This window comes from Pelophylax lessonae (genome assembly GCF_965119305.1).
Source record: "Pelophylax lessonae genome assembly, chromosome: 2".
NCBI lineage: Eukaryota > Metazoa > Chordata > Amphibia > Anura > Ranidae > Pelophylax > Pelophylax lessonae.
In genome coordinates this window covers 411,975,146-411,996,679 of record NC_138769.1, presented here as the reverse complement: position 1 = coordinate 411,996,679, position 21,534 = coordinate 411,975,146, and the positions used below count along the sequence as shown (strand labels likewise).

The 21,534-nt window shown below is 41.5% G+C and overlaps 1 protein-coding gene across 2 annotated transcripts in view; it reads right to left on the bottom strand.

Annotated features, from left to right (window-relative positions):
- RCC1L (RCC1 like) overlaps positions 1 to 21,310 on the bottom strand; it is a 30,202-nt gene extending 8,892 nt beyond the window's left edge. Inside the window, exons 1-7 of one of the 2 annotated variants that reach the window (XM_082245213.1) lie at positions 21,218 to 21,310; positions 14,601 to 14,894; positions 9,142 to 9,271; positions 7,484 to 7,612; positions 5,234 to 5,300; positions 2,406 to 2,457; positions 2,173 to 2,257 (exon numbers count right to left, since the gene is read on the bottom strand). In XM_082245213.1, coding sequence (XP_082101339.1) covers positions 2,173 to 2,257; positions 2,406 to 2,457; positions 5,234 to 5,300; positions 7,484 to 7,612; positions 9,142 to 9,271; positions 14,601 to 14,888 — 751 coding nt within the window. In that variant the 5' untranslated portion in view covers positions 14,889 to 14,894; positions 21,218 to 21,310. Of the gene's footprint in view, positions 1 to 2,172; positions 2,258 to 2,405; positions 2,458 to 5,233; positions 5,301 to 7,483; positions 7,613 to 9,141; positions 9,272 to 14,600; positions 14,895 to 18,769; positions 18,807 to 21,217 lie in introns of those variants that run through there. The other variant, XM_082245214.1, reaches the window with a different exon arrangement.
- Positions 21,311 to 21,534: the final 224 nt, after the last annotated feature.

Below are 21,534 nucleotides of genomic sequence, written 5' to 3'. Positions count from 1 at the left end.
TATTTATAAATTGCTATCATGTCCCCACTCAGGCGTCTCTTCACCAGGGAGAATAAATTAAGCGATTGCAGACGCTCTTCATAATTAAGGTCCTCCAATCCCCTAATCAGTTTAGTTGCCCTTCTCTGGACTCTCTCCAGCTCCAACACATCCCTTGTTGAGCTGACAAATCTGCTGGAGGGTGTCCTTGTGGCCAGATGTCATCAATAACCCAGGTTTCCAAAGATCATGAGGTTTATTGTCAAATACCCTATTGCTGTCCTAGAACATAGACAGCATTTGGCTTTAGGGAGTTTGAATTTCACTTATACAGTGGTGGACACAGCTACACATGTGAACTTTTACGATATATCATTGCACTGGGACACTTCTAATGAACTTTTGAATGAACAATCGTTATACTGTATGTTATAACTCATCACTGGGACACTGGATATATTTGATGCACTTTAATATGTTTGCACTTTATTCTATTTGAGCGCTGCAACTTTTTTTGTATATTTAATATTTTAGTGTATCTATATTTTGCACTTTTTTTGCGAACAGCTTTTTACTTGGATCATAAGCGCTGATTCACATTCTTTTGTTTTTCAAACAGTAACTCTGCTTGCACATTCATCATTTGCCCAATTCCACAGTAAACACCAGCCCATTCTCTAGTTTAATTTGAGCTCTGGAAGGTAGAAACACACAGGAGCGGCGCACAGCATGCCCTCAACTTGGAACCGGCTGGATGACGTGCAGGTATGTCATCCAGCCTGGCCGTGCCATCTACCTGCAAGCGTGTAAGGAGAGAGCGAACCGCTCCGGTGAGGGGATGATCTGTGCCATCTACCTGCAGTGAATGTACTGCAGGCAGTCCAAAGGTGTTTAACCAACCCTGTGAGAAATCTATCATCTGCACTGTGTAAACCGCTACTGCTGGGAGCCTTAAAAAAATGGCACTTTACATGAAAGATTAGCATTCAAGAAGCACAATAGCACAGCAGGTCCACGATACCATATATGTGATGATCCAGTGTTAGAGTGGTGTTTATATAGAGATTGATAGTAACTGTGGTGTATTTTACATGATTTATATTGTAAATCGTGTAATATTGTATTTTATTAAGTTTTAGCGAACTGTACAGTTATTACAAATATTCATTGTCTTTCCTGAGCTAAAGTAACTAATGCAGGTGATTGACATGCCTACAAACTGACATCTCTGCGTGATGTGAATAAGGCCCTAGAGACAGAAAGTGGTGACTAATCACTTGTTCCCCCACCATTGCCCTTAGTGTATGCTGAGAACATTGGTAAAGTAGGGAGGGCATTGTTGGCAAAAAAAAAATCCTGAACATACATATTTGCGATGTAAATGTAATATACTATATGTAACTTTAGTAATTAATTTAGCGCACAGATAACACCTCTTTCTTTTTTCCTTTATATTTTCTGTCTCGTGGGAGGAAAGAGAAAGACAGACACGTTCTATATATTTACAGTAAATTAAGGATGTAGATCTTGTCTGCAGTTTCAATATATGAGCATTTTCTGCACTCGTTCCGCAAGGACACACATATAAAAAAAAAAAAACACACACAACAACAATTGTACTCTATGTGTCCTGTTCACACCACAACACCGATATCACGTGCAGATTTTTTCTGAGCAGGAATCTGCAAAGTTTATGCAGTTTTTTTGTGCAGAAAACAAACTGACATGACATCAACTCTGTGCTGTTACAAGGCACATAATTGACACGCATGAAAACTGATGTCGTTGTGCATAAAAACTGATATAAACTCATGTTTCTGCGGGTGAAATCTGCGCGGTTTTCCCTAAAGTTTTCATGCACGTATGGTGTGAATGAGCCCAACAGGAGCAGCTTAGAGAGACAGTGAGAGAGGTCTACCTTCTATCCTTTATAGAATGTTCTCCAAGGCTATATACAAATTGTGCTTCACAGGAGACTCACCCCCAAATATGTATGGCATAATTAACAAGAGGGTGTATTAGACAACGGTATCACCCTGGTCTTAGTGTATGGTACATCAATACAATTACAGTTTATCATGGAAATCTGGCTGTAATTTTGCAATGTCTTATTTTACAAGGCTGATAGCTGCAAGCACATAATTGCTTAAAATTCAATCAGTCCTTTTAGAAACAAATCTCCTACAGACAGACCTGTTTGGCCATCAGCTCCCCAACCACATGCATACACCTCTCCTAGCTCAGTCCTGAAGAGACTGTGATCTTGACCACATACTACCTGCAAACACAAAGATAATAATCAATGGCAGACAAGTGAAGGCACAGAGTGGGGAAACACATACACATTGTTAGAATGCCAGTCAGTTATTTTTCTAGATGAATATAAAAATGTCTAATTATTCATTTATACATTTTATTAATGTTACCTGAACAACTCTGCTTTCAAACGGTCTAACTCTGTGGACCAACTGGCTTTCACTTAGAGAGAAAAAAAATATTTTTAGAAGTTAAAATATTTCCATTGGCTTGATCCATGCAAAGGCAAAAATCAAAACACTTGCTTTGGTTACTTTTTTTTTTTTTAGGCACTTCTTCTAATGGGCCCTCTCCTTCCAAAACCTTCCATTTCCTGCTCTCCAGCCCCACCACATGCGTGCCCCCAAATATATTCACATAAATAGGAAAGTTCCATCAGCTGCTCGATCAGTTATGGAAATTTTTTTCTCTGAAGCGAACGTTAAATGAGAACGAGAAAGCCCAGAGGGCCAGGTGCAAGACTGAGAAAATTGTGAAAAATTGCTTTGCAGCCCTGAGCAGAGCATACAGTATTGTTTGTTGATTATTGAGAAATAGCAGTTAAATTATGTTTCTATTACAAAAACACTGGGGAATGGAAGAATCAACCAATCTGGACTGTGTCCCCTCCCTACTGCAGAGATCATGACAAAATGCAAACACTTTTGGTCACATGACCAGCACTTTTGGAACTTGGGGATTTCAGCAGCCTTTTCTTGAGGTCTACTTTAATGTAATATGGTACAGAAGTCTTAGAATATGCAGCTTCTAATCTTGAAAGATAATAGGATACAGAAATCAAAACAGACTAGGGCCGGTCATACACAGAGCGAATTTCTTTCCTGCAACCACGGGTTGATTCTGCCCCATCAACACAGTGTCGATGAAGGAATTCCTTCTGCCATGGGTTGCAGAAAATACATTTGCATGATTTCCCCATCATCACAGACAGCGCTGACAGGAGAATCCCTCCTGCCATTATCTGCTCCCGGCGGGGGGAGCAGGGGAAGTTGTCCGTGCCAGGAGAAGATTGTGATTGTCGCTAGAAGCTCTAGCAGCCACTAGCTACAATCATAAGAGAATCCGGTAGGCTGGTTTTACCCAAGTTGATTAACTTGGTACATTCAGCCTAACCATTAACGGTTCACATGGAACCATGTATGGCTGGCCTTACTTTTAAATGCTTTTCATAAACACATTGGGACATAGAGGATGCTGACACTATAGACAATGAACATAGGAGCAAAGAGATTAAGAAGGATAAGACTCTTTGGTCATCTCCACACCAGAACAAAGATTGTAGGAAACTGCAGCTTGTGGGACCTTCCTTGTGAAGCTGGCATCTACTGAATTTAGAATACTAATGTACAATGTAATTTAGGTTAGATGAGGGTTTGTAGAGAACTCATGAAAACGAATGGTGAACTGCTAATGTGCCAAAGGATTCCAAAAAATACAGTTTGTGAAGAGGACTAAAGTGCATTCTTGTTCCACCAAGTCAAGATGAGACTGAAGCCACCCAATCGGTTCTGAAAATCAATTGCCTAAAATCATGTATAAACATTTTTTAGGCAAACTGCTATTCTGGTGAACAAAAGATATAAGGCAGATATTTTAATTTATTATGTCTGCTTTATGTACACAAGGGATAATTATTATGAGAGTCTGAGAAAAATTAAATGTCAATGGGTGTCCTTGACCATAAAAACCAATCAGCTTTTATCATTCATTTTTTCCACAACTTGGAAAATGAACATGTAATTGCTGATTGGCTACGTTCTAGTTGAGACAGTTTGTCTCAGACACGTTTTCATTTCCCCCTAAAGAATTTGGAATTATTAATATAAACAAATTTTTCATTTCCAAAAGTAAAAACAAAAAGTAATTTTTATATTTTTTGAGAGCATGACACAGAGCAATTTTACACATTTCAACAATCACTGGGTTCCATTTGAGTGGGTTTGGTAGAGCATGAGCGTGGAAAGAACAGGCGATTACTGCAGGGTCAGTTTTGGCGTCACTGGTTTGGTTACATGGTTCCAATTGCTTGCAATGGTGGGTCACCAGAGTAACAAAAGAATAAGCAGGTGGAAAAAAAAAACACGTAGCAAGATGGCCAAGTTGTCATCATATAACCAGTACAGCTTTGGTGTCTTATGACCGATTTCCACTGAGGACACCATTGGGTTGATTTACTAAAACTGAAGAGTGCAAAATCTGGTGCAGCTCTGCATACAAACCAATCAGCTTCCAGTTTTTTTTGTTGTCAAAGCTTTACCAAACAAGCTGACGTTAGAAGTTGATTGGCTACCATGCACAAATGCACCAGATTTTGCATTCTCCAGATTTAGTAAAGCAACCCCTATATGCATTTGTTTCGTCCTTCCGGTGTTTTCATGGGTTTCCTTTGGGTGCTCACACCATCCAAAAACAAACATTCAGTACTGGTTGGTTACAATGCTTCAACCCTTATATATACATGCAATGCAATGCATTTCTTAGATCTGCACAGAGAACAATGATTGCCCACAAGAGGCACAGGGATACCCATGTCAGAAGCATCCAATGGAGAGGAGAGATCAGATTTTATGCTCCTGCCATGTTGCAAGCAACAGAGAACTATAGCTGAAAAAGTGAGGTTGTCTTCTCCAGAAAAAAAAGAGCACAGGGCAATAACAATTTGCCAGAATCTGAGAAATTAGCAGGGCACTTAATAAGTTAACTAAATTTACTTTTTGGGTTACAGAGTGAAAGGATAAGGGTTTTGGTGCTTTTAGTTTCTTGCCTCCCAGAAAATGGGCCTGCACACACAGTGTCTTCTGGGGTCCTCTAAGCACAAATTATTTCCCCAAACACTTTCTGCTAGTCAACAAAGATGTGACAAAAAAAAAAAAAAAAAAACATTTAGTACAGACCGGGATCCATGTCATTACAAGGTCATCTACTGAATATTTCTTACCTATAAATCTCTCCTTCAATAACCCGCCTTGCGCACTGGCCATATGAATTGTTCCCAATGCTGAAAACTGGAACAATATTTCATATTTTAATCTTGCCACTTTAATACAGTTCATTGATTAAAAGTGTTTATCAAACTAACATCTAATCTGAAATAAAACACCACCAATAGTAAATTGAAAATTCTAATAACTCTGTTTTGAACAAGAAAAAAACAAAAAAAAACAAATACACAACAAAGCATTAATTTTACATTACAGAAAATGATTTAAATTCAAGGCATTCATTTAAAAGTAACACCATATATTCTAAATTATTACATTTTGTCCAAGTCCATTACATCCACTAAACAGGGTTGTTTTGTGGAAACTTGTTTCATTTAACCTTGAATGCATATTCAATATATTGCCTGACAAAAAAAGTGTGTGGGCTTTGTGGTCGACTAAATCGGGTTCTAATGGTTAACTAATAACACCGATGACAGACATTCTATTTAAAATGCAAAAAATACTGTAACTGGCATCTTCCTTTGAAAAAGAAGAAGAAATGTAAAGCTGGCCGTGCACTCTGATAGTTTTTTTTATTTTCAGTCCTAGGCTGAACACAAGCCCCCTCCTTTCATGCTATACAGCGCAGATGGACAATTATTTCACTGCGGTTTTTGTATTTTGAAAGTGCATCCCGCTGGCTGAAAAACTACCTGAAAAACAGCTGCATCTTTTTGGATAATTTTCAAGCAAACTCCTTTAAAAAAAAAGTAAGGCAAACAATCAAATATTTTTTTTTTATGGAACAGGGCCAGCAGGGCAATCCACTGAGCTAATTTGCATAGTGTGTATGGCAAGCTTAGGGCCCCTACTTCACATACATACATACATACATACATACATACATACACATACTAGGGCCAATTTAGACATATCTTTGGAGTGAGGGAGAAAACCAGAGTTGAACCGAGGACCCTAGCACTGCAAGAAAGAAGTTCTAACTACTAAGCCACTGTGCTGTTAATTTAATGGTTCATATTCAATTTAATAAAAAAAGGTGATTGAAGGAAAAATTTAAAAATTTAATCTTGAGTACTGGGAGCCCAGACTACATGCTCATTGACTCATCCAGGCACTGCTGATTGCTTGACCTTCACATACAGCCCAATATAACAAAAAAAACTGTAGGAAGAGGTTTCTCAAAGCCACCAGTCAGATTCAGACAAGCCTTGGAAGTTTGACTGTGAGCCCCGGTTCACATTTGTGCGATTGCGGAGATCGCATGTAATTCGGAGCGCACTGCTCCTAAATTATATGCAATCTCATGTGCGGTGCGAATTTCAGCCATACACTTTGTATGGCTGAATTCACACTGCATCCGCACTAAACTCGCACATGAGGCTTTTTTTATTCGCAACAGAATCGGATCGCATAGTGGTTCACACTTGTGCGATCAGATTCTGTGCGAACTTGCAGATCGTACTGCGATTTGCGATCGCAACTGGGGTGTCGTTAACTTTTAATTGACACCCCCTGCGTATCGCATATGGCAGTGTGAACTGCCAGAGGTGCGGATGCGATGCGGGATCATGCTGCATATTCGCAGCGTTCCCGCATCGCACAAGTGTGAACCGGGTCTGAATGGTGATGGAGAAAGTAGAAAAAGAGTTGAACTTACACACCACATGAAGTACAGTTCATGTGACCTGTGAAGCAATCACTTGATTACTTGAAATTAAAAAGGAGGTTTTGTCTTTTTTTATAGAATAGAGATTAGAACACCTGTCAGGTTTTCATTACTGTCTATTCCCCCTTATGGAGATTCACCCTCTCTATTTGTCATGTTTACTGTTATCACCGAAATCAAATGTGGAAGAAAATCCTACATTTGGGTTGTCCCCACAACAGTAATAGATGTGAAGTCTTCCAATGTGGACACTAGTTCTGGTGACCTTGATGATAACTAGGTATTCCTTTCCTTTTAAAAAATGTCCTCTCACTTCCTGCTTTTGGGAAGACTACTGACAGGGGCTATAACCCTCCCTTGCTCTATTCAAAATAGCAAATAACGTTTTTTCTTTAGTTCTAATTTAAGGTAAACTGACTGAACTCTCTTATTTTAGCACAGCTATTGCTTTTTAATTTTTTCAAAGTAAACACATACAGAAGCAAAACACAGCATTGAGAGTCTGCTTCTGTGTATCTATAAATGCAGAGTAAAAAAGAATTACAGAAATGCCTCAATGTTGGGCCATATAATATACCTCCTTCATTATCTGTTAGGATGAGAGAATGCGCCCTACCACACGACACCTGCAAAACTCGAGTTTCCTGTGGCTTGTCCAAAGGCAGAGGTACTGGTGATGGTTCCAGGATGTATTCATAACCCTTTGCTATGAAAAAACATAATACATAAGTGAAAAAAAAATACATGTAGCCTAGTGGATGAAGATCAGATTTCTATAATATACGTGATATAATCAAAACATATGTAAAATGTATAAAATCAATAATGAAAAAATGAAAGTCCACGCATCCTGATGTCATTAACGGCAATCATCAGTAAAATAGCAACTGCTTCAAAGTGCAGATAAATGATCTTCAACAGTGTATCACCACCACCAACAGAAGGATTGCAAACTCACCAGATGTCAAGGCTGCCATTACAGCAGCAAGAAAGCTTCAAAAGCACTTTTGTGGGTCACTCTGGATATCAAAGCAGTGGATATCTTCCGCCAGATCACTGCAGCAGGAAAGGCAAGTGTTCAGCAGCTGCTACAAGTTCTCAGGACTTTGGACGGCTGAGTTGGAACCTGCTGCGGTGATCTGGCAGGAGATATCCACTGTTTTGATATCCAGAGTGACCCACATAAGTGTTTTTGAGGTTTTCTTGCTGCTGTAATGGCAGCCTTGACATCTGGTGAGTTTGCAATCCTTCTGTTGGTGGCGGTGATGCACGGCTGAATATAATTTATCTGCACTTTGAAACGGTTGCCATATCACTGATGGTTGCCAATAATGACGTCAGGATGCATGGACTTTTATGTTTTTTATTATTGATTTTATACTATTTTACATATGTTTGAATTATATCAAGTGTGCTATACTTTATTTGACCTATCAAATCTAAGTTGGGTATATAGCCTTTGTATTAGCTGCCTTTTCTTTCTTAACATACAGCGCAGAATTCTTTTACATATTTTTATCTATAATGTACATACTTGTTTCATTGCACAATATATTGCCAACAAAATTTGTTTTATAAAAACTACGTTTTTTTTTTTTAAATCAAAACAACTTTATTTGTGTACCAAAAAACCAACACAAATAACAGACATCAAAAAACTGGCTGCAATAACAGTATCAAGCACAGTGACATCGAGAATGCAAGAATACAAATCAATCAAGAGAAAAATGATCACAGTATACATACAAAAAATGGAGCAAAGCAGAGAAAACTAAAACCACACAGCTGCCATAGAAGCTACATGCCAAAGCCTAAGAAATGCAAGTAGTAGAAGAGTTCAACCACCTGTCCCAAACTTTATTGCATTTCCCAGGGCAGCCCTATTAATATAAATTATTTTCTTATACGGGAGAGTGTCATTAACTTCTTTGATCCAGGTCGCCAGAGTGGGTACAGCTTGTTGGATCCACACTCGAGCCAGGAGTTTATAAAAACTACATTTTGTGTTGGAACTTGGATATCTACCCACGCCTTTTGCCTCACAGGTGGACATGATTTCTTTCCGACATTGAGCATACTAGCTGGATTCATTCCCAGGATCTCAAAAGTTTCACTTCACTCAAGGTCAGGGAAGAAAACATGTCCCCCAGGAGCAACTGCCACCAGCAATACAATCCAAAATTTAACTGCAGCAGTGAAATTATTATATTTTTTTTATTCAGATAATATCCTTACTTCGATCTCTCCTGCTCCTGTGAAAGCCAATCTGGGAATCTTTATTTAGTCCCATTCCCCAAACTTTTGTGACATCTGTTGTCCTAGAAGATAATAGGGTAAATCCATACCCACAGGATGCAGATGAAATCTGTTAAAAAATATAAAAAAAAAGTCAAAGCAACCAGTTATTATTAAACAAAAACACCAGTCAACTCCATCAAGAACTAATATTTCAGCTTTGAGTGGTGGCATGGGTTGAATCATCTACGGTACTGGCTTCTTGTTTCTCTTAGATCCCTGGTGCCGAACCTGCAGCCCTTTGCTACTTGTGAGACCTCTGGAATTCAAACAGTAGTAGGAGTAGAATCAGTGGTTTGTTAAGGCGCTGTAATGATAGTGATCGCTAGTAACATGTTCCCAGTCTCTGACTGTCTGCTGTAGTAGGTCTCCAGCCTCCAACCACATCAGAGTCACATTTACAGAATATTCCAAATGTCCAGTCCATGTGTCAGTACATACACTGAACATTATGGCTCCCTGGTGCCATATAACCCCAATGTGTTATATAGTACAAAGGGATATCTTCCAGCAGTGGGATCCCTTGCTGCTCCTCTCTAACAGGGCTATAATGAAGGTGCAGCCATTTTGCACCTGAGTTACACAATCATTTTTGTTTTAGATTACAGTTAATTATCTGAATTAGAATTCTTTGAAGAAGCTCAATGCCATCATTTGACCTTGTAATGGTCACACAATTTAGACAGAACTAGGGATTATTGAAGGTATATCTTGTCCCACTGTAGGAGTTATGTCTCCTGTAGGCATTATGAATGTATTAATCTTACTAAATCTAGAAGTTCTGAGTTATACTACCCTGCTTTCATTTCACTCAGTGCGCACTTTTTTTTGCTACACGAATACAAGATGTGCAAAGTTTGTCAAGCAGGTCGACACACTTACTTGAGGCAAAGTTCACAAATGTCCGGCTGCAGTTTGCAGTCCGGAGTCTGGTGCAGTTTCGTTCAATCGGTTCAGGTGAAATTTTACTTGAATTCTCATCTAAACCGGACCCAAAATTGCACATGAACCTTTTCAGAAATGGACCACGGCTGTCCTGGACATGTGTGAACCGGCTCCTTTGAAAGTCGGTTCGATTCACATGTAATGCAAATCGAATGCGGTATAAAATACATCCGATTCTCATATATGTAAACAGAGCCTTATTGTCTTGTTGATTACTTTTCTGTATCACAGGAAGGGGGTTGTCCCCTGGGAGTTCTGATTCATAAAAACTTAAAAAAAAATAAAATAAAAAGGTGCTTTTCATAATAAAAGGAAATTTGACAATCACACCAAAAGAGATAAGCAGGGGATTTAGTAATAGACCACTTATCAAATTATCAATATAAGTGATTTCTACCGGATTGGCATAAATACCTAACATTATATTTCAGCTTTAAGTATACATTACATCTATGGTTTAATCAGTGGCGGCCCGTCCATTAGGGGCGCAGGGGAGCTGCCCCCCATCCATGCGTCCGGCCCCCTAATCTTCATGCAGGGCACCGGATGCATGGATTCCAATGGGGGATTATTTTTTTTTTTTTAAGCATGTGATTAGAGTCAGAGGCTCTAATAGGCTTAAAAAAAGGGCGGGCTTGGGGCGCAGAGCACTGCGCCCTGAGCCCATCCAGTTGTGCGACAATAGCGAATGTATATTCACTATTGTCACACGGATTCTCCTCCTAGCCAATAAGGAAGCAGGTCCTGAGACCCATTTCCAAATTGGCCGAAAGGAGAAGCTATCCTATTGGCGAAGGAGGAGAAGGGAGGAGACGCAGGGGAAGCCAGACTAACGAAGGGGGACACGGAGGAGACTGAGGTGGAAGCCGCCGCCGCCTCCACATGTCAGTCCAGGGGCAGCACAGGGTGAGACCGGGGGGGGGGGGGCGGTTTGTGTATGTTGTGGGGTGCGGGCTGGAGCTGGTGTGGGCCATGGTCAGGTCGGTAAGCCTTTCACCCCTCCCCATGGAGCACCGGCCGCCACTGGGTTTAATGATCCTCCTCCCTCTAAGACTATGGAAGCAAAATATCTTGCGAGAATTCCAGTCTAACTGCTCAACAAGGCTGTTAAAGTGCATAACACACTCATGCCTTTTTGTCGGTTTGTGTTTATTGTAGATTACAATTGTTTTGGTTAATCACTTTCATATATTCAAAAATTTAAAGTGTTACTAAACCCAGATCATGCATTCACTATATCTGGTCTCCCCACAGTACACAGAACATGGAAATACAATTATTTTAGTAAATATAAACTGATAAATACCTTTTCTCATCCGCTGTATATTGCAATTAGAGCAATCTTGTGACTTGTATCAGTGAGTGGTGATAGATTGTAGGCTGAGTTTTCATTTCTCCTAGAATTGTTCTATCAGGCTTCAAGACTTTTAATTCTCTGTCTGGACAGTGCCGATTGGCCCTGTGCTGATAACATGTACCCTCCCAAAAAAAAAAAAAAAAATCATCCATCAATCCAGATGTGACATCCCACCCACTGTGTTATTTTTAGTTACTGGGCATGGAGGAGGCGGGCAGGACTGGGCTGTCATTTAGGATCTGTATATACACCCACATGTGTGATGTTATTACCATGTGACCTGAATAGCTCAGCTAAAATCAGGAAGTGTTCTCTGAGCAATAGAGACCAAACTGAGCACGTGTGGCTGAACTACACTCACTGTGCTGATCTGGACTTGTACAGAAGGGGGGAGGATCTGTGCATACAGGATCACACAGCCTTTTTACACAATGCAAAGGATTAATCACTTAAGTTACACAGTGAGTATAACAAGTATGCTATTCTGTATATACAGACAGATTTTACCGTTGTGGGTTTAGTAACACTTTAAAAGAGACCCCCCCCCCCATGCCAGTAGGGGAATACCCAATACATTTGAGAAAGTGTGGGGTGGCTGGACAAAGAGCACATCTACAGCATCTCACTAGATTCAGTGTATTTTAGTGGCTCCTGGCAGTGGCCATTGTGTATATTGAACCTGTATCAGCTCCGTCGGTTATTTAGCACTGTGGCCAAGTAAATGGTTTGACTGGCACTCCCCAATCTACTTGCCCTTAAAATTTTTTAAGCAAATGGAGTCCCTCCTTAAAGCCTTCGTATGGGGCCAGAGCAGACAAACTCTCCTGGCGTAAACTTAAAAACCCTTCCAATCTGGGGGGTGTAGCATTACCGGACTTCAACCTTTACTACCTGCCTACCCAGCTGTCGCACTTGTTTCACCTTGATAAAACTGACAAGTCTCTTCCCTCCTGCTACTATGCCCCAGGTGGTCCCTCCCAACTGATGATCCCCTAGCCGTTATTTTGTGGGGAGTATGAGGGTCTGAGATTAGAGGAGAACCCAATTCTATGCCGTACCACTATAGCCAGGTCTGAGAGGTTGTGATGGACAAAATGAAATATCCTCCGCTACACACCTACACTCCCCTGTGGCACAACATGGCTTTGGAGGAGTTTCGCTCCCTGCCAGACTCCGCGATGTGGAGTAGTAGGGGAATTCTCTACCTCACAAACCTTTTGCGAGGGACGACCTTGGGCAAGTTCGAGGAATTATGTAAAACCTTCCCTCTGCCAGCCCATATGCTTTTCCGCTATTATCAAGTTAGACATGCATTCTGGACCCAGTGTCCGTCTGCGCTCCCCCAGATTGAATCCATCCCCATACTGGATTTTCTCAAGGGCACTGATCCACATCATCTTATCTCTATCCTCTACGCGGAACTACATACGCCCCCCTCCACTGTCATTGCCTACTCTGTTAAGACTAGCTGGGAATCTGATGTAGGGGATATGGAGGACGAGGACTGGGATGAGGCCCTTGAGATGTGTCAACGGGTATCTCCCAAATTATCTGACCGCCTCACTCAACTATTCATAGTACACAGAGCCTATCTTACTCCCCTTGGCCTATTGCGATATCGACCCGGGATCCTCCCGGACTGCCCGATGTGTCACTCGACCGTGGGCAGGTTTTTCCACTTACTCTGGAGTTGCCCTTTGATACAGGGTTACTGGAAACAAATTGTGACCTTCCTACATGACAAGATGGGATCTCCCTTTCAGTTGGACCCCAAACAGTGCCTCCTGGGTATATACCCGGATGAGGACATGGACAAATCCCTTACTACTTTTCTGCAAGTTACACTGTTTTTGGCGAGGAAATTGATTCCCAGGCAGTGGATGCGGGAGCGCCCCCCCCCCCCCCCCGCGTTCAATGCGTGGATGGCGGAGGTTAATAGTGTTCTTCCATACCACAAGCTCATGTATAAACATAGAGGGTGCCCGGCTAAGTTTAATAAGTTCTGGGATTATGGCTTCAGAGTTCTGATACCTGTACTTAATGTAGCCTATATGTATCTCTACTGATGCTCTGTATGGGGGCGGAGTTATCTGCATTTGTTATGTCCTGTATGTAAGTGTTGATTATTGTTTCTTTTTTTACATACACAGTTCTGTTTATTGTTCTATATTATGCTGAAATTTTTTTTTCAATAAAAATCTCTGTTTTAAAAAATAAAAAAAAATTACATTTGACAGAAGTATTTTTTAACTAGGTTCTTCGGGGCTGCCTTGGCAAAATGCCTAGAAATTGCCAACAAGCCAGTGAACGGATCAAGCCTGCCTCTCTGTTACACAAAGCCACAGGTTTTTATTGTGCAGGATTACAACCTTGGGCACCGTGCAGGCCAGCGTTCGCCTCCTAACAACCAATGATGTCATTTTGGGCACCTTCATCCTTGTTTGCCCCTTCCCTGCCTCTCTGCGTCAGCTCTGGGGTCATGTAAGCTGAGTGATGAAGAGAAAGTGAGGGAGAGCAACTGAGGGAAAAAAGGAAACACTGGAATTGTATTCATTTCCAGTGTGTAAAGGTGTTTGTTTTAGAAGAATAAATCACCTCCAAGTGTTGGGTGTCCAATGTATGTGGATGCTGCTGCAATATGTAAAATGTTTTGTTTTCTACATTTTCGAATGGGGTGCTTTGAGATTTGCAGAATTCTAAAAAGGTGCCTTAACTGAATAAAGGTTAAGAAAAACTACTCATAATATTTTTCTTTGCTCCTCCTCCACAACTACATAAAAGGTTATATGGGGAGGGACTGAGGAACTAGGCCAGCACAGACAGTGATTTGACATTCCGAGGATGATGTGTAAAGAGAGAGGGGTGTGCTAAGCAATCAACCCTACTCTGGTAGTAACATTTTTTTTAGCAAATGCAAAGGCACGTTGCAATAAATAAAAAAAAAAAAAAAATAAAAACTTTACCTGAAGAAAACATTAAAAGTAAGCATATCAAATAATTGCGTGTTCTGTGCTTTTACCGATACATTTTGAAGTTGGTGAAAGGGTCTCTTTAAACAGCTCTGTAATTAGCTGTAGACAACTGTGGTACATCTTACCTTTTCATCCATATCCAACCTATATGGAGTCAGCTGGTATTGCTTTGGCTTTTTTCTTCCTGTGTCTGGTACTACAAAGCTGGGAATGCCCAAAGCTCCTGTGTAAGAAAAGCCCCACACAAAAACACGGTCCTTCCTTTTGGATCTTTTACCAACATATTGAAAGGTTGGGAGATCATCCCCAGGTTTGCTCTTCCCCACCGTAGAAGAAAGATGTCGCACATGCACATATTTGCGGGTCAGAGTGTTTAGGCAGCGCGCCACTACGGTGCACATTGTTCCAGGCATGTAGGGCTGAAAAAGAAGCATATCAAACAATGAATCCTAAACATGGATTTAAAAAGGGACTACTATTTTTTTGTCCTTACTTCTCTTACTTTTGCACTCCTGTGACCCTGAGTTGGTTGACAGTGGGCTTAAAGCCTCGTACACACACACCGATTGTTGGCCGACCGATCGGCCGTCTTTTGTCCAGTGTTGTTGTGTTGGTTGAAATGTGCTCTAGACTGCACACGAATTTTGTCGGCCAACAACAACCAACTTCAGAAGTGATGTCATGTTCTGGTTTACTTTTCGTGTGTTTTTTCTTCTCTGAGCATGCCCAGTCTTGATCATCACATTTTTGTCGGCCGAAATCTGTACTGACTAACGAACAATCGGCCGTTCTGTTGTTGGCCAACAAAAATTTTATAGAATGCACACCAGATTTTGTTCGGCCGAAAAGTCGCAGTCGGTTGTCGGAAGCATCATACTAACAAGCCGATAATCGGCCGATCGGGCGGCGGCCGAAAATTCACGGCCAACAATCGGTACGTGTGTACGGGCTTTAAGACCGCTGTTGGCTGACACGGCAGAGCTGCTCCAGGCTTTGGAAGAGTCCTGACCAAATTGTCGGGATCCACCCAGCTGCCTGATTGACAGTTGGCTCCAGTTCTCAGTGCACGGCTGAGAGCCAAAGCCAGCTGCACCAGCTCCCTCTCCACTCCAGCCTGGTATTCCAGTGAGCACTGGAGGGGCAGAGTGGAGAGCAGTGATTGATAGCCACTGTTCTCTACTCTGAGCAGACCAAGAACAATCAGCACCGTCATCATGCGATTGCTCAGTTCTTGGTCTAAAGCGGACCATACATTTCATGTTCAGCTTCCTTTAGATTTATCTTCAGCTATGTAGTGCAAGGGCCTGTCTGATTTCATACAAATTGAAAGTGTTTAAAATCAACCTCATATTATATAGTTTTGGTAAAAGAAAATTGTATAACGTATAGCCAGTCTTAGAGCCTGAGGCATAGAGGTCAGTGTAAAGGTTTATTTATTTTTATTTTTTTTAAAAAAAAACCAAACTTCTCCTTTAAAGTGGTTCTGAAGCCTAAACATATTTTACCTTAATGCATTCTTTGCATTAAGGTAAAACATTTAGATAAATGTATTGCCCCCTCATCCCCTCAATACTTCCATGAGTCCTCACTCAATCCAGCACTGTGCCCGTCTACAGCAGCTCTCTATGCTCACTTTCTGGTCTCATAAACTTTGCTGAAGCAGTGGGAGCCATGGGCTCCTGTTGCTGACAAACAAAGTTAGTGGCGAGGGAGCAGGGGGGTGGGACTGAGCTGTGCTGTCTGTGTCTATGGACACAGACAGCGCAGCTGGAAGTCGAACCCGCAGATGTGCTACGCTAGAAAGCACCTTCCTATGATGGCACACCAAGAAGAGGAGGAGCGCCAGCAGGGGACCCAAGAAGTGGAGGTATGGGGCTGCTCTGTGCAATTCAATTGCACAGAGCAGGCAAGTATAAACCTGTATGTTATTTCTTTAAAAATGTAGTTTACAATAACTTTAAAGGTCAAATCCAGATCCAATACCAGCCATAATCAGCCGGGTGAAATAAAGAAATAAATAAGAGAGCGCCTCTGAGTGTAGCATTTAATAATCCAAAAGGTACATAGCACATTTAAAAAACCACATTCAGTAGGAGGAATAAGGTGAAGCTCTTTGTGGTTAGGCTGCTACAGCGGCAGGGAGCAGACCGGCATTAAAGTTCTGTTATGAATGAGTCTTCTATCTCTGTCCAGCATTGAATCCTCAGAGTCGGAAATAGGCTGCTTCCGGCTCTCAGCTGTGCAGTCCACTGGTGGAGGCGCAGCGCTGGCTGTATGACGTCACCACAGAGCATGCGCGAGGCTCTTCTTGAGCATGCGCGCTCCTTTATCAAGTGAGTCTTGACACATTTGCTCAGAAAGAGCCTGTTCGGAAACGCGTTGTGTTCCCTGGCTCTGTGGTGACCTCATACGCCATCCGGCGCTGCACCTCCACCAGTGGACCACACAGCTGAGAGCCGGAAGCAGCCTATCTCCCCACTGCGGATTACATGCTGAACGGAGATAGAAGACACATTCACAACAGAACATTAATGCCGGTCTTCTCCCTGCCGCTGTAGCAGCCTAACTGCATAGAGCTTCACCTTATTCCTCCTACTGAATGTGAGTTTTTAAATTTGCCATGTACCTTGGATTATTAAATACTACACTCAGAAGCACTCTCCAATTTCTTTCTTTATTTCATATAGACCTGTGAGCTGGCTTCACTCTGCAGGAGATGCCTTAAGCCTCGTACACACGCAACGATTATTGGCCGACCGATCGTCCGTCTTTTGTCCAGAGTGGTGTTTTGTTGGTTGGAATGTGCCTAGACTGCACACTAATTTTCTCGCACAACAAAAATCTACCTCTGAAGTGATGTTATGTGCTGGTTTACTTTCCGTGTGTTTTTTCTTCTCTGAGCATGCCCAGTCTTGCTCATCAGATTTTTCCCTGTCGAAATCTGTACTGACTGCACGAAAATCGGCCGCTATGTTGACGGCCAACAAAAATTTTATAGCATGCACACCAGATTTTTTCGGCCGAAAAGTCGGGGTTGGTTGTTGGAAGCATCATACTAACAAGCCGAAAATCGGCCGACGGACGAAAATTCCCTGCCGATTTTCGACGCATGTGTACGAGGCTTTAGCCCTAGTGTGGATCACTGACTTTTTACAGGCTACCATTGACTCCTTGAACCATCCATGGCTTATTTATATTTAATTGCATTTCAATTGTATTTCAATTATTTTTACCGGTTATTGTTTGATTTACTTAAACGCCAGCTATCTATGTATATAATCAGCCTGGTGGACTGGCAACTCCAGGTAAAATCTGGATGTGAGCATGACAAATGGCTATAGAGAGAGTTGTTTTTGAACTGCAAACTTCCATGGATGCCCTCATATTGTAAAGTGCTGCGCAAACTGTTGGCGCTATATAAATCCTGTGTAATAATAATAATAATAATAATAATGGATGACAATAGGAGACAAAAGATCTGCTAGTCAATGCAATGGCTGCACAGGAAAAATTCTCTCCAAGTCGGTTTTACTTTGGTACCAATTTAGTGAATGGTTTTCTATGTTAAACATTAATTATGCAACACTCTGAAATGAAAGATCTCCATGCTCACTTTCACTCATGTCATTCTCTACATGGCCCAGACATTACAAGCACAACACGTTAGACATTTATTCCCACTGGTGGATGCGGATAGCTGCAGCTGCTCAGCCTCTACAAAGCAATGACAGGCTGAAAGTTTGTGGGTGTTCAGAAGTCATTTCATAGAGAGCCGTTACCTGAGGTTAGGGACAGATGAGCAATTCTGAGGCGATCATCTGTCCCTAATCGCACATAATCTCTCTGTGTTCGATCACATCTGAACACTGCTGGTCGGCTACAGCTGCTGTCACCTGTCATTGCTTTGTACAGGATGAAAAGTCACAAATATCCACGTCCACTTGTGGATGCAGCCACAGAAATACGCTGGATTCATGCTAAGACAGGGGTAGTACCCTTCTGACCATGCTTTTAAAGCAGTCCAATGCTTTTCTGTCCCAATGGCAACAGAACCCTTATCACAGGAAGTGAGGAAAATGGGGTCACAGACAGAAACAAAAGCCTGGAATTAATTTTTTTTTTTTTTCCAACTCTAACAAAAAAAAAAATAATCTTGACTTATTTTTTTAACCCTTTATACCTATTGGGGTAACCATTGACCTGCAACAAATTGTTCTGTGGATCACCACTGAGCAGTGACTAAGTAATGCCGCTATAGTAAAGCATAACAGTGACACGAGAAGGAAGTACTTACCTTTTAAAAACTGAAGTGTGATGTTGCTGTGAGTTCCTATACTTCATAAAGCATTGTCTGTAATGAAGGGAGAGGTTTGATGTTAGATGTTGCTGTATCTGTCTGTATGCAGTGTAACATTATTATCGTTCACTGTAACACCATTACATGTAACTATTAGTATTGTTCACTGTAACACCGTTACATGTAACTATTAGTATTGTTCACTGTAACACCGTTACATGTAACTATTAGTATTGTTCACTGTAACACCGTTACATGTAACTATTAGTATTGTTCACTGTAACACCGTTACATGTAACTATTAGTATTGCTCACTGTAACACTGTTACATGTGAAATTAGAGCCAGGGCTGGTTTGTGAATCAATACCTGTAGTTCATATATGCTTACTGAAGGGGCGTGGAACTAAATATAATGACTGCATGGTGATTTACCAAATACAAACTCCCCATTCACTGATATTACCCAGTGACAGTCATAAGTAAAGTACTGGGGCTGCCATTGACAGCCTCCTGAAGAAAATGCTATTTGCCTGGATGTATCCGATTTAAAGCGTTTGTTACCTCAACACTTCATATTCCTGATATGTGCCTACTGTGCCATGTATTTGTATGAGAAAGTCTCCTGTTCTCTTTGTATTGCTTCTGTTATGTGAAATCCCTACTATTCCTGCCAGTTCCTCTGCATTCCAGTTAAAAACTGACCACACTTAGCAGAAAGGCACACAGTGGTCAGTTCTCCAGCTATGCTCTCCTCCAATGATCAGACTTGTCCTGACACTCCTCTGCTGTCAAGCCATTCACTTAGAAGCTCAGTGTGCTGCTGCTTCTCCTCCCCCAAAAACATTGCAACTGTGATTAGTGCAATGCACAAGATTCTGCAGACTATTCCTCCAGCTGTATGTTTGTTCTTTGGTATTGACCTTCAGTTACGGGGCTGGAGAACATAAAGAGTAGACTGTGAGTGCTATGACTTCACCACAATGGTGATGCATTGAGAATTAGATGTCCCTCTGCTTTGGTTGCAGGATTCTTTAATTCGCAGCTCCTCTGAATGGATGTGTATGGACGATACAGCAATTACAAAAAGGATGCATAGAGATGAATCCCCACAATTTAGGTGGGAGTCTCTGGTCTGTGACCACGTTTCATGTCACACCCTAATTATGGGTACAAAGTAAACATGGTAAGAAATGTGGGCTAAGCATTTTTATTCACAGAGCCAAAACAAAAATGCTGTAATTAAAGTAAAAGTTCAATCAAATCCTAGCTAACCTTGAACCTGCTGTAATCCCCCATTCTAAGCCTAGTCTATCTACCATGTAAAAGGAAAGATGTCTATGCTTACCTATTCTGCGGGCACTCCGGTCTGTTCAGAAGATCGGGTCCCAGCATCAGCTTCAGTGAAGAGGAGAGATTGCCGACAATGGCTGCAGAGCCTGGGCCATGAAATGACATTACCCATAGCCTTTATATAGGGCATCCATTGTTGGCTGTCCTTTCTCTCCCCTGAAGCACTGCTGAGAGCTGATCACGTGACTGGACTGGAGTGACTTCAGAATAGGGAAGTATAGCCATGTTTCCTTTATGGGGTAGTTAGAATGGGTTTAGAATGGAGATGGTGGGCAGGTTTAAGCATACCTAGGATTTGATGGACTTCCACTTTAAAGTGTTACTAAACACTAGTTATACTCAGTGTTACTAAACAAGCATGTGTGTTATAGACCCAGTGGAACCTAAGGGGTAATCCTCTGCATTGTGTAAAAAGGCTGTTTGATCCTGTCTTCTCTGATCCTCCCCTTCTTCCACTATCCCCTGATAATTTCTTGATAACACAGAGTCTATGGAGTCAGGCTGCACATGCTCAGTTTGGGGTGTATTACTCGAGAGGTTGCTTTTTTTGTTTTTTTTTTTTTAATGGGAGAGTGCATGTGATCAGCACAGGGCCGATCAGCACTGTCCAGACTACAGGGGCCCTGCCGCCTCATAGGACAATCTGAGGAGAATGAAAACTCCTCCTACAAGCTTTAACCAGACACTGATAGAAGTCACAAGGCTGAAATACTGCTGATAAGAAAAGGTATTTAGCAGTTTATATTTACTAAAATAATTGAATTTCCATGTTCTGTGTACTGTGGGAGACCAGATATAGTGAATGCAGAGTCCTGGGTTTAGTAACACTTTAAGTGCCAGAAAAGTATCAAAATTCCTTATCTCTATAATAGTTCTGGGTCATCAAATCAGAAAGCACTGAAGCTAAAGCTTGAGTTTACAGCCAGGGAACCAGCTTTCTCAATAAGAGTGTCCAGCAATGGCAGCCTCCATGATACTCACATGGCAGAGTCAATTAACAGTATACAGCAGCAACCCCCACCGATCAAACAACAATCCTAATCTAGTGTGAGTAATTAGATATCCCTGCTACAAATCATCAGCCTTTCCAGTACCTCATCTAGGGTGTCCACATCTTCCCTCTCACTGTTCTTCCTATGATCTTGTATGTCTTTTCTTCCTTATTCCTTCTGTGCCAGCGCTCCAAGCCTCACTCTCACTCTATTGCAAACCAAGCCTCGCTTTCATTCTATTGCAATTCAAGCCTCACTCTCATCCTATTGTAATCCAAGCTTCGCTTTCACTCTATTGTAATCCAAGTCTCGCTTTCACTCTATTGCAATTCAAGCCTCACTCTCACCCTATTGTAATCCAAGCCTCGCTTTCACTCTATTGCAATCTAAGCCTCACTTTCACTCTATTGCAATCCAAG